The sequence below is a fragment of the Macaca nemestrina genome, chromosome 7, assembly GCF_043159975.1.
Source record: "Macaca nemestrina isolate mMacNem1 chromosome 7, mMacNem.hap1, whole genome shotgun sequence".
Lineage (NCBI taxonomy): Eukaryota > Metazoa > Chordata > Mammalia > Primates > Cercopithecidae > Macaca > Macaca nemestrina.
The window spans coordinates 86,430,637-86,443,248 of NC_092131.1; the positions used below are offsets into that span (position 1 = coordinate 86,430,637).

Consider the following 12,612-nt stretch of genomic DNA (forward strand, 5'->3'; position numbering starts at 1 on the left):
GTAACATATATACATATAATGTGAACAACAATAATAAAAGGAATAAGAACTAGACCTATATTTGGAATTAAGTTAGCATAAAATCTGAAGTGAATTCTGACAAGTTTAGATGTATATATATTGTAAGTACTAAAACATCCACCAAGAAAATAATTGCAAAAGCATAGTGAAAAAAATAAAGGAATTAAAATAATATACTATAAAATATTCACATAATGCAAAGGAAAGCAGTTAAGGAGGTACAGAGGAACAGAAAAGGCATAAGACAGAAAGAAAATAAAATTAAAATGCCAGATATATTCTGTATCAACGATAACATTAAATGTTAATGGATTAAACAATCCAATCAAAAAGCAGAGATTATCAGAATGTCTACATACACACACACACACACACACACACACACACACCCCTATACACTGTCAGAGACATACTTTAGATACAAAGATACAAATAAGTTGAAAGTAAAAGGATAGGAAAAGATATATCATTTAACAGCAACCATAAGAGAACTAGAGTAACTACGTTATTATTAGACAAAGTATACTTTAAACCAAAAAATGTTGCTAAAGACAAAAAGGGAAAGTTTATAATGTTAAAAAGGGCATCCATTAAGAATATATCAGTTATAAACATATATGAACCTAATGACATACCCCAAAATACATGATGCACGAAAACTGACAAAATTGAAGGGAAAAGCAGAAAATTCAAGAATAACAAGTGAAGACTCAATATCTCACTTTCAATAATAGATAGGACAAATAGAATACCAACAAGGAAATAGAAGATTTGAACAACACAAAAGCCAGGTAGACCTAACAGTCATCTATCTACCCAAGATCGAAAACACATTCTTCTCAAGCATGCATGGTTATATTTTCCAGGATAGATCATATTCTAGGTTATACAACAAGCCTGAAAAACACATATTGGACATAGTTGAGTGGAACATAACATTTTAAAGCTTTTTTCCACAGCTGTTTATCAATATGTTAATATTCAAAGTTTTACTTTGCTGCACTAGTGGGATAGGATGCAAATATTTGCCCTTGTCTGCTGGTACATAATGTAGTGAGGGAGACTTGTACGTGCTTGAGACACGCAACTAAGCTGGATCGTGGTCTAATGTATCTAACAACATGCTTAATGGAATGGTGTTTCTTTTCTTTTTATTCTTTTTACTTTACTCTTTTGGAGTCCTGCATACTGTCACTTAAATATTTATTTTGATTCTGTCCTCTCATCAGCTACTCTACTCCTTCCAAGCTCGATATTTATAGGGTAGGAGGAGGTGTGTATTGAAAAGGGAAAATAAAGACCAAAGTCTCAAACCTGTAGAGCCAAAAAGAATCTGTGGTTAAAACTCTACCTATGTACAAAAGGAATATTAAGCTGTGCAAATGCTGCTGTGGTGGCCTCATGATGTGGTTGTTGCTGGTAGAGGAACTGAGCCCAGCTGAGGGTTTGTGTACAGGCTGCAGGTGCCTGGGGAGCACTGTGACTCCACAGCACAGAAATAAATGCCTGAGTCTGTGTTCTGGGAAGAGGAAATGTGCAAAAAGCTGTAGCGTTCCGTAGTGACAGTCGTGGCGCTTAATCTTCCATTCTGTTTTGTCCCTGATGCTATGTAAAACAGGTTGATGAGCTGTCCCCAAGGGTTTTGGTGAAACCACTGCAAATTGTTCGCAGTGGCAGAATAATTGCATCGCAGCGTAGAATTGGCTCCCTCCTGAAGAATCAGGTCTGGAGGACTCTGCTCCACTTGAATTCCTATCACACCTGGTGAGAAATGGAGAAAAAGTCATAGGTGATGGGCAGCTTAACATCTGAAGAACCCTGAAAATGCTCCCACGGAATGCGTGAATAGAAAGATTGCAAGACTTATTAACTCCTTTCCAATCCTCCCTTCAACAAGGCTGCAGCTGCTAAATCCTATCAGATTCCCACCTTGGACAGCCCCAACTTACAGCAAACCTGGGCACTGAAGAGCCCCAGCAGAGCTCCCAATGTCCTCTTCATGATGCTTTGCCTTCTTGCTCCGGGCATTTTCACCACAAGATATATTTAACTAAACCTTGGGGAGGTGGGTGTCATGACTTGGTTCTGGAATTGTTGCTGCTCCTGCAACCAATCAACTTCACTCAACAAAGCCTGCTCACGCCCAGATGCTACTGAGTTTTTAAACAGCATTCTGTGACAGGAAGCCCCATTCGCCGGCTTAAACCTGGCTGAGAACCGGGGTGGAAAGGGGTGAAGTGAAAGGAAAAAAGAAAGGTCATTATTCCATAACCTGAGGGATGTTTTCTAATAATTCTAGATATAGTAAAGAATGTCAAAGATCCTGTGAGAAGGAAAGGGAGGGGCCTCCTCGGGACGACAACGTGCCTCAACTGTAATACTAATTCGAGCCTGGAGAGGATCACAGAATGAGCGTCCACATTTTAAACCCCCAAAACGAGAATGTGTTCTGACAAAAGAGTCTTTATTAACCAATGAATTAATTTAGGTGAAAGTCATTCCAGTCATGTAAAGTAATAAGAACATACATGTTACGTATTATAAATGTAATAATTTTTATTATTAGAATATATGAAATATGTGGATTAGGAATCTCCTGAAATAATCAAGAATTGTGGCAAATATTGTTATAAGAAATGACCCTCGTAAGACTAAATTGTGAGAGAAAAAATAAGATCAATTCAAATATTTTTTTCTACATATTACCCTGGATGGGCAACATGTTTTATTTTCCTAATTCCTGTTTTATACAAACTTCCTTTATAGCTCATCTTACAGTCCAGTAAATCCTTTTTTCTTTATTTTTTTCTGTCTCCCTCTTTTCCTTCCACTTTCTCCTATCATTACCTTTCGGTTCCATCTTCTTCCTTTTCAATCATTACCTTTTATTTCCGTGTTCTTCCTTTTCTCTCGCTCTCCTTTATTTATTTATTTATTTATTTATTTATTTATTTATTTATTTATTTATTTTTGGTTGAGGGTAAGGGGTTCTAGTTACAGGAAAGGGACAGAAGAATACTAAAGAGAAGATGGCTTTCAACAGTTTAGAAATAATTTTGGACCTGTGAAATGAAAGTTCATATTTTTTTCTTAGGAAATCTTAGGAAACAAAAATTTTTTAAAATCTGAATTCCCTTCTTTGGAATTGTGCACTTTCCCTTTCGCTGTATATGATTCTGTTTGACCCAGGAATATTTTCTGACAAATACAGATGAAGATAATGATAAAGATAAATATAAAAATTATAGATATATATATGTGCATTTCAAATATAACCTGAATTATATTGAATTATATTGAATATTCATATGTCATTTATCTTGTTTTAGAGGACAGAGCTACAATTGAAAAGAATACTCAGGAAAAATATATTTCTTATGTGCTGATAATGATTTAGTTTGTCCTTACACATAATTATTCTTCCCTCTTCACTATTACTGGCCTTCATCCTTATACTCAATATATTTCTCAAATCTTTCAACAATTATTCACTACTAGATCCTTCAGAGTCATCCCTCAATTTAAGAAAAGCCTATAGTGCCTCCTGATGTGCTAAAACCTTGACAAAGACCACATCTTCCTCAGCATATATGAACAGCTCAGCCCAGCTGTCTTTTCCTAGGGCTGTACTTGTGGGTTAACTTGAACCAACAGAAGTGTCCACAAAATGGAGAGTACCATAAATAGGACCATGAGACCCCACGGTGGCTTTTATGAAAATAAATACTTTAAGTGTAATTTTATGTAATTAGCACATCCATTTAATTCATACCTATGAACTGAAAAAATATGAACTCACCAATTTGATTCAGTATTGTTAAGCCAATATATTTAAGAGTGTTTGAGACCTTGGAAATTTTTTTAAAAAATGAATTGGATACAGTTTTTCCTTCAGAGAGCTTGTGATATAGTGAGGAGACAAACTTCTGTCTGAATGTAATAAAGGTTTACAGGATATCATTTTTGAAAAGCATCCTTAAACACCACATGAGCACCAAGACAGTAACAATTACATCAAACTTCTATTACAGGATGTGAGTTGATGGGGGATGTGATGCTACATGCCTTCTGTGGAGGTGACAAGACTGGAGAGCAACAAAAGCAAAGATGGCCAACTTTGAAAAATGACCCTTTGTATTAAATACAAGGAGGAGAGAAGATGAGCAAGGTTGTGGACAGTATGACCCTTAGACTCAGGCAAGAGTCCCGCCCAGAGCCTCATATTTTATAGGGCCATTCAATCACACACACACACACACACATGCACACACACACACACACACACACAAATGTACTGAAGAACACAGGCTCTCTCTGTCACTCAGGACCAGACACACTCTGTAACTTAAAAAACTACTAACACCATTTTTCAGGTTTGAGAAAAAGACCTCTTCACATACCTTGACCTTTGTCCTTTTCGAATATTAGAAATATTTGTGGGTTGTGCTGCTGCGGCCATAGGAGGCAGACTCTGTTTATATGAAAATAATTTGTTTGTGTTTTTTCCCCAGACTCCATAAATAATAATAATTACCTGTAGATGGATTTGGAGGCAAAGGGGATGAAAAATGAGAACGCCTATATTTTTACTGAAGTAGAAATAAAAGGTCTGCAGGCACAACATTGGATTAACTGCTCAAGAACGTTTCAGATAGTTACTATTGGCACTGTGAGGAATGGTATAGAAAAATGAGTAAATATGATCTTATAGTAGCTCAGGTTTTAGGTTTTTGAAGAACCTCTGTACTGTTCTCCATGGTGGCTATACGAATTTACACTCCTACCAACAGCGTACAAGGGTTCCCTTTTTTCCATGTCCTTGGCAGCATTAACACTCTTCGTTTTTATATTTTTTGGTTCCATACTTCTTAATTGACTTCATATGACTCTGATTTGGAATTGGGGTCGAGGGTGGAAGGGTTTCAGGGAAGAGAAGGAAAAAATTAATTAGCTAGCCCCATCTTTCCTCTCAGCATGGAGGCAATAGATTTGTACATAAAGAAATACTGTTTCCCAAGGATGCTGAGGATCTGTTTTCTTGCATCTCTTACGTACTCATTTGTGGTTCTTCAAGGTACTCATGAATCAGCATAGTATTCACTATAGTTGCTCATGATGGCTGGAACACTTTGTAATATTAAACAACATTACTTATAAATTGCATACATTTATCCTAGATTGAATCTGCATAAAGAGTAACACTGATTAGCTTCTTTATCAACTAGATGGATGTTGAAACTAGCATTTATTTTAAATACTGTAATCTAATTAAACTTAAAAAGAAATGAATTCTAATTTTATTTAAATATATTTTATTAAAACTATCCATTGTTAATTATTATTTATATTTTTCTTTTTAGGTTTAATAGATTATTCTAATGGTTTAAAAGAAAATTAGCTGTTTTTAAAAGTTATGAAAATAATTTGTTGGTGCTTTTGCCCCAGAATCCATAATTAATACTAATTATCTGTAGATAGATTTGGAGGTAAAGGGGGTGAAAAATGAGAACACCTATATTTTCACTGAAGTAGAAATAAAAGTTCTGCAGGCACAACATTGGAGTAACTGCTCAAGAACGTTGCAAATAGTTACTATTGGCACTATGAGGAATAGTGTAGAGAAATAATTAAATATGATTAAGGAATCAATAATAGTTATTGGACACTCAGCAAGTATTAGAGAAATTGAGTTGAAAGAGAGAAAAACAGGAGAGAGGTAATCTGGGTAGAACTGATAAAGGGCAGGTCATCCATAGAACAACCAACCCCAAGATTCCACATGGAACTTTGCCATGATGTTGTGTTTAATTTAGATTGCCCTTTGCTGGGGACCATCAGATTAAAAAAAAAAAAAGTCTTTTTTCCCCTTTCTACTTATATTGTCTTTGGAAAGATTGCCTTGCACACATCCTTAAATGTCAGTTTTAATTAAGTCTCCCTGTCTCCAATACTTTCATCAGTGAGCTGAAGTCTTTTGAAGAGGCTTCTTTCCTCAAAGGACTGTAGCTCACTGAAGTCAGGGTAGTAGGTAAAATAATCTGTAGATAATTCAACTTGAAATAAACTCTCATTCTGGGTTTCTGATTGCTTGAGAGATGAGATTAATAACTAAAAGCAAATTGATTTGCCTTATACCAATCCACATGGCCAAGCTTAAGTCATCTCATTCCATCAGTATCTCAAATAACATGGTGCAAATCACCTCCTCCAGCTTGTTACAAATCCTATAGTCTAGTTTCTTCTAGAATCAGGTACAAGCTCTTTCCTTTGCAAAATGGCAAATAAGAAAATAAATTAAAGAAACCTAAGATGTCCATAGAAACTAAATGCTAGACAGGATTCTACTTTCTTTGTACTGTTTGCTTTCACAGAACACGTCAACTTCCTGAAAATAACTGAGGCTGAGATCCTTAGGTGTTTAAGCTATATTTCTCAGCACTGAGGGAGCAGCATGCACCTTTCCAGGAGATTCCCCACAGACACAATCTGACCATGGGGTAACTTGATCCAGGTTGAAGCTATGGAGAAATGGCAGGGATTTAGATTTCTTCTTCTTAGGGATCTTGTAGAAACTGTTAGTAAGAGATGCTCCCCTAACAAACTTGCCTGCATCTGTTGTCTGAGATTCTTTATACATCGCTGTCTAAAAGAATGCTCAGTCAGAAAGGACACCTCTTTAACCTGTAGAGAAGGAAGAAGCTTATTCTAATCTTTTACGGAAAAGCCATTTCCAATTTAGGCAACAACGCCCTCCAGCGGACAAATAGAGGGCTAAAGAGAAATTCACAATTTTTGTGAACTTCCTCCACATCCTTCCTGCTCTTCCAGTGTTGAATGCAAAGATTTATAATAATTTACAAAGGAGGACTTATGTTTGTGAGCCTGAAACTTATAAGGTGGAGGATTTTTAAAAGAATAACATAAAAATAAGAATAAAACTGGGTACAAAAATAATTTCAGGTGAGAAATAAAATCACAGCAATCTATAAATTTTAAAACACAAATACCATAAATATAAAATTCAGAAATTTATGTATTTTATTACTTATTTATCTGACACACTTCTATAATACTTTATTTATTTTTAAAGTTTTAAATTTTCAATTTTTGTGGGTACATAGTAGGTGTATATATTTTTGGGGTACATGAACTGTTTTGATACAGGCGTGCAATGTGAAATAATCATATCACAGAGAATGGGGTATTCATCTCCTTAAGCACTTATCCTTTGTGTTACAAACAATCCAATTACACTTTTAGTGTAATTGTACATTATTTTAAAATGCACAATTAAATTATTTTGACTATAGTCACCTTGTTGTGCTATCAAATAATAGGTCTTACTCATTCTTTCTATATTTTTGTACTCATTAACCATCCCCACCTCCCCTCTCATCCCCCCACTACTCTTCTCAACCTCTGGTAACCATCCTTCTACTCTCTATGTCCATGAGTTCAATTGTTTTGATTTTCAGATCCCACAAATAATTGAGAACTTGAAATGTTTGTCTTTCTGTGCCTGGCTTATGTCACTTAATATAATGAGCTCCAATTCCATCTATGTTCTTGCAAATGACAGGATCTCGTTCTTTTTTATGACGCAATAATACTCCATTGTGTATATGCACCACATTTTATTTATTTATTCATCTGTTGATGGACACTTAGATTGCTTCTAAATCTTAGCTGTTGTAAACAATGCTGCAACAAACAGGAGTACGGGTACCTCTTCAATATACTGATTTCCTTTCTTCTGGGTATATACCCAGCAGTGGAATTGCTGAATCTTATGGTATCTCAGGTTTTAGTTTATTGAGGAAACTCCATACTGTTCTCCATAGTGGTTTTACTAATTTACACTCCTACTGACAGTGTACAAGGGTTCCCTTTTCTCCATGTCCTTGCCAGCATATTTTTTGTTTTTATATTTTTTGGTTCCATGCTTCTTAGTTGACTTCATATGACAATAAATTTGTAGTATTTCCTATATAGAAAAAATAAGATAATGCAGTCTTTACTCCAAAGATGTTTGATCAATTTTTTAAATTCACAGTGCATTATGCTAATGTCATGTAAATTTTTAGGAATATAGTCAAATTTGAGAAAGTTACTATCAAGTTACTATGTGCTATGAGACTTCACTACATTTTAAGTTTTTTTATTCTGTAATAAATCCTAAGTATTATGACTAATGACGCTCATTAACTAGTTTATTAAGTCTGTATTAGTTTTCTGTTGCTGTATAACAAATTGCCATGGACATAGCAACTTAGAATAACACCTATTAATTATCTTACAGTTTCTGCAAGGCACAGCTAAGCTGGATCTCATAAAGCTGTAATCAAAGAGTCAGCTAAGGTCAGAGTCTTGTCTGAGGCTTGGGAGTCCTCTTCCAAGCTCATTTAGTTATTGGCAGAATTCATTTTCTTGTAGCTGTAGAACTCATGGCAGCTTGACTCCTCTAGCAGGAGGCTCTCTGCTCAGAAGAAACCTAAGCCTTTTAAAAGCCTAACCCTTTTAAAGAACCCACTTGATTGGATAGGGCCCATCAAGGATAATCTCCCTGTTGATGAACTCAAAGGAAACTAATTAGGGACTTTAATTACATGAGCAAAATCCCTTCACCTTTGCCATATGACCTAATTAAAGAAGTGACATTCATCAAATTCTAGGTCCTGCCAACAATCAAGGGAGGAGATTATACAAGACGTGTACACCAGAGGGCAGACATCTTGGGTGCCATCTTAGAATTCTGCCTGCCACAGTTGTTAATGTCCTCATTGTATTGGTGTAGCAAGCGTGTTACTTTATCTTTATAAATGTAAACATTTTGTGACCAATTAGAAAGAAGTTAATAAAAACCTTAATGATTGGACAAGGTCTTTTCCTTCCAAAGGAAAAATATAACCAAAGGTAAAGAATCCAGTTTAGATAGCATAGAGTGTGCAGATACTGCAGAAGTGGGCAATGAAACTAGAAAAGTATATCAGAAGCCAGGCACGGTGGCTCACACTTATAATCCCAGCACTTTGGGAGTCTGAAGTGGGAGGATTGCTTGAGCCCAGGTGTTTGAGACCAGCTTGGGCAACATGGCGAAGGCTCATTTCTATTACAAATATAAAAATTAGCTGGGCATGGTGGCACCTGTAGTTCCAGCTACTCAGGAGGCTGAGTCAGGAGGATCACTTAAGCCAGGAGGCAAAGGTTGCAGTGAGCAATGATCATGCCACTGTACTTCAGCCTGGGCAACAGAGCAAGACTCTGTTTCAAAAAAGGAGCAAAAAAGTATATCAGAGCCAGTTATGGAGGTGGAATACAATTTTAAATACTGGAAAGTTGCTGATAATAGACTATCATGATATTAAGTTAAGGAAACAAAGGTTTGTGAATGAATCATTAGCAAAGAGAGGCTAAATAGTGTAATGTAAAGGTAGTTATCAAACATTTTTGTTCAAAGCCTGTGAAATATTTCTAACTAACATCTAAATATATAATAAAGTAACTATGAGTCATATAAATAAATCCAACTAAATCCAAATTAAATGCATCCCTAATTCAAATTCACTTTAGTCGGGTTCCAAATAAACTTATGGTCACTTTGTCACCAAAGTAGAAATTGGAGTAGGAAAACAAGGGTTTTAACTAATTGTGGTTAAAATATCCTACTTTTAGAAAAATATACAAAATATATGACAATGTGGGCACAGTGCTAAAGTCTTTCCCAGGGCCTTGAAAGGTACCTGTTCAAGAAAGAGACTCTGAAGCTTAAGCTTCATTAACTTTACATTAAATCTTTCTCCAATCATAAAGAAAGTATTTCAGAATGATTTATCAGCTATATGTCTCATAGAGAAGATCTTACCTAATATAAAAAGCTAATATGTTACTAATTTTATTTTACATATGAGAAAATTTAGCTTTAGAGATGCTAAATTAAATTATTCAAGTCCCAATGCTATTAAGAGACAGAGCAGGATTTAGAACCCAAGTCCGTATAACTCCAGAGCCTAGTTTTATCGTCTGTGGTCAACTCAGGTTGCTTAAATGATAATTGAAGCCTTTTGAGTAGATGAAATTTCCCATGGACCGTGTTCAGATTGAGTAGACAATAGGGCCTACAGCAGAAGGAATAGTGATAATATGAGATGGTTAAAGAATAACATCAAAAAGACATTGCAAAGGGGCTTCCAGAACTTGGATTTAAAGATGAGAGTTGCCCAACATACCTCTCAAAACATCCTTGTTTCAACAGAAAAATCACACATCGTATCAAGAACATGGAAAATCTCAAAATGAATGAGAAAACATGATCAACAGACACCAACACCTAGATGACCCAAGTGTTAAAATTATCTGACAAGAGTTTTAAAACAGGCATCATTTTCAAATGCCTCAACAAGCAATTATAAACATGTTCAAAGTAAATTTTTAAAGTAGAAAGTCTCACCAAAGAAATAGAGGATAGAAAATGAAAGGAAAGAAAATTTTAGAACTCAAAGTAAAATAACCGAAATTTAAAACTCATTGGATAAGCTCAACAGCAGAATGGATAGGTCAGAGAAAAGAAGCAGCGAATTAGAAAACAGAACAAGAGAAATTGTCCATCTGAGCAACGGAGCGAAAATAGACTGAAAAAGATGATCAGAGCCTCAGACGTCTGTAGTTCTATAATAAAAGTCTTAATATTTTTGTTATCAGAATTCTATATGAAGTATAAAAAGAAAATAGACCTAAAAAGTTCTCAAAGAAATAATGGCTGAAAACTTCTGAATTTGTGAAGTCATAACCCTACAGATACAGGAGGCTGACAGCATCCTATTCAGAATATACCTAAAAAAATTATGTCAATACACATCATAATGAAATCTGAAAATTAAAAAAAGAACAAATCTTGAAAGCAGCCTAAAGAAAATGGCAACTTACCCAAGGGAAATAAACAATTCCAATGACAGTATATTTCTCAATAGAAACCAGGAAGACCAGAAGGAAGTGGCCAGATATTTTTCAAGTGCTAAGAGAGAACTGTCAATCAGAATTATATACATATAAAACTATCATTCAGTGGGAGAAAATTTTTGCAATCTACTCATCTGACAAAGGGCTAATATCCAGAACCTATAAAGAACTCAAACAAATTTATAAGAAAAAAACCAAACAACCCCATCAAAAAGTGGGCAAAGGATATGAACAGACACTTCCCAAAAGAAGACATTCATACAGCCAACAGACACATGAAAAAATGCTCATCATCACTTGCCATCAGAGAAATGCAAATCAAAACCACAATGAGATACCATCTCACACCCGTTAGAATGGCAATCATTAAAAAGTCAGGAAACAACAGGTGCTGGAGAGGATGTGGAGAAATAGGAACACTTTTACACTGTTGGTGGGACTGTAAACTAGTTCAACCATTGTGGAAAACAGTGTGGCGATTCCTCAAGGATCTAGAACTAGAAATACCATTTGACCCAGCTATCCCATTACTGGGGATATACCCAAAGGATTATAAATCATGCTGCTATAAAGACACATGCACACGTATGTTTATTGCAGCACTATTCACAATAGCAAAGACTTGGAATCAACTCAAATGTCCATCAGTGACAGACTGGATTAAGAAAATGTGGCACATATACACCATGAAATACTATGCAGCCATAAAAAAGGATGAGTTTGTGTCCTTTGTAGGGACATGGATGCAGCTGGAAACCATCATTCTCAGCAAACTATCTCAAGAACAGAAAACCAAATACCGCATGTTCTCACTCGCAGGTGGGAATTGAACAATGAGATCACTTGGACACAGGAAGGGGAACACCACACACTGGGTCCTATTGTGGGGAGGGGGTAGTGGGGAGGGATTGCGTTAGGAGATATACCTAATGTAAATGACAAGTTAATGGGTGCAGCACACCAACATGGCACATGTATACATATGTAACAAACCTGAATGTTGTGTACATGTACCCTAGAACTTAAAGTATAAAAAAACAAAAACAAAACAAAAAAAACTATCATTCAGGAGTGAAGTGGAAACCATGACATTCTCCAATAAAGGAAAACTTAAAAAAAAATTGTCACCAGCAGAACTACCCTAAAAAAAAGTCTAAAGGAGCTCTCTAAGCATGAACAAAATTAAGAACCTTGGGACATCAGGAAATAAAAAGAACAAAATAACCAAAAATGTGGGCAAAAACAGTTGACTTTCCTTTTCCTTGTGAGTATCTTCAATTATGACTGATGGATCAAGCAAAAATAATAGCACTGTCTGATAAAGTTCTAAACATATATTGGGGAAAACATAAAGAAAACTGTATTATGAATTGGTGAGGACAACTGAATGTAAAGGGAGACAATGTTTTTATACTTCATTTAAATTGGTGGAATGATATCACCAATAGACAACTGTGTTCTCTGTTTATAATAGCCATTAGAGCAAACACTGAAGAAAGCTACACAAAAATATACATCCAAGGCATTATAGGTAAATTATATGGAATTTTAGAAAATGTCAAATAATCCACAAGAAGTTAAAACACAGGGGAACAAAAAACAGAACAAACAAACAAAAAATTAAATGGAAGATTA

At 35.4% G+C, this 12,612-nt stretch overlaps 1 gene segment (V, D, J or C); it reads right to left on the minus strand.

Moving 5' to 3' along the window:
• Window positions 1-1,382: 1,382 nt before the first annotated feature.
• LOC139364110 (T cell receptor alpha variable 22-like) lies at window positions 1,383-2,168 on the minus strand. The segment is given in 2 exon segments: window positions 1,383-1,782; window positions 1,971-2,168. Coding segments are annotated over 2 exon segments (441 nt in total).
• Between the last annotated feature and the right edge of the window lie 10,444 nt (window positions 2,169-12,612).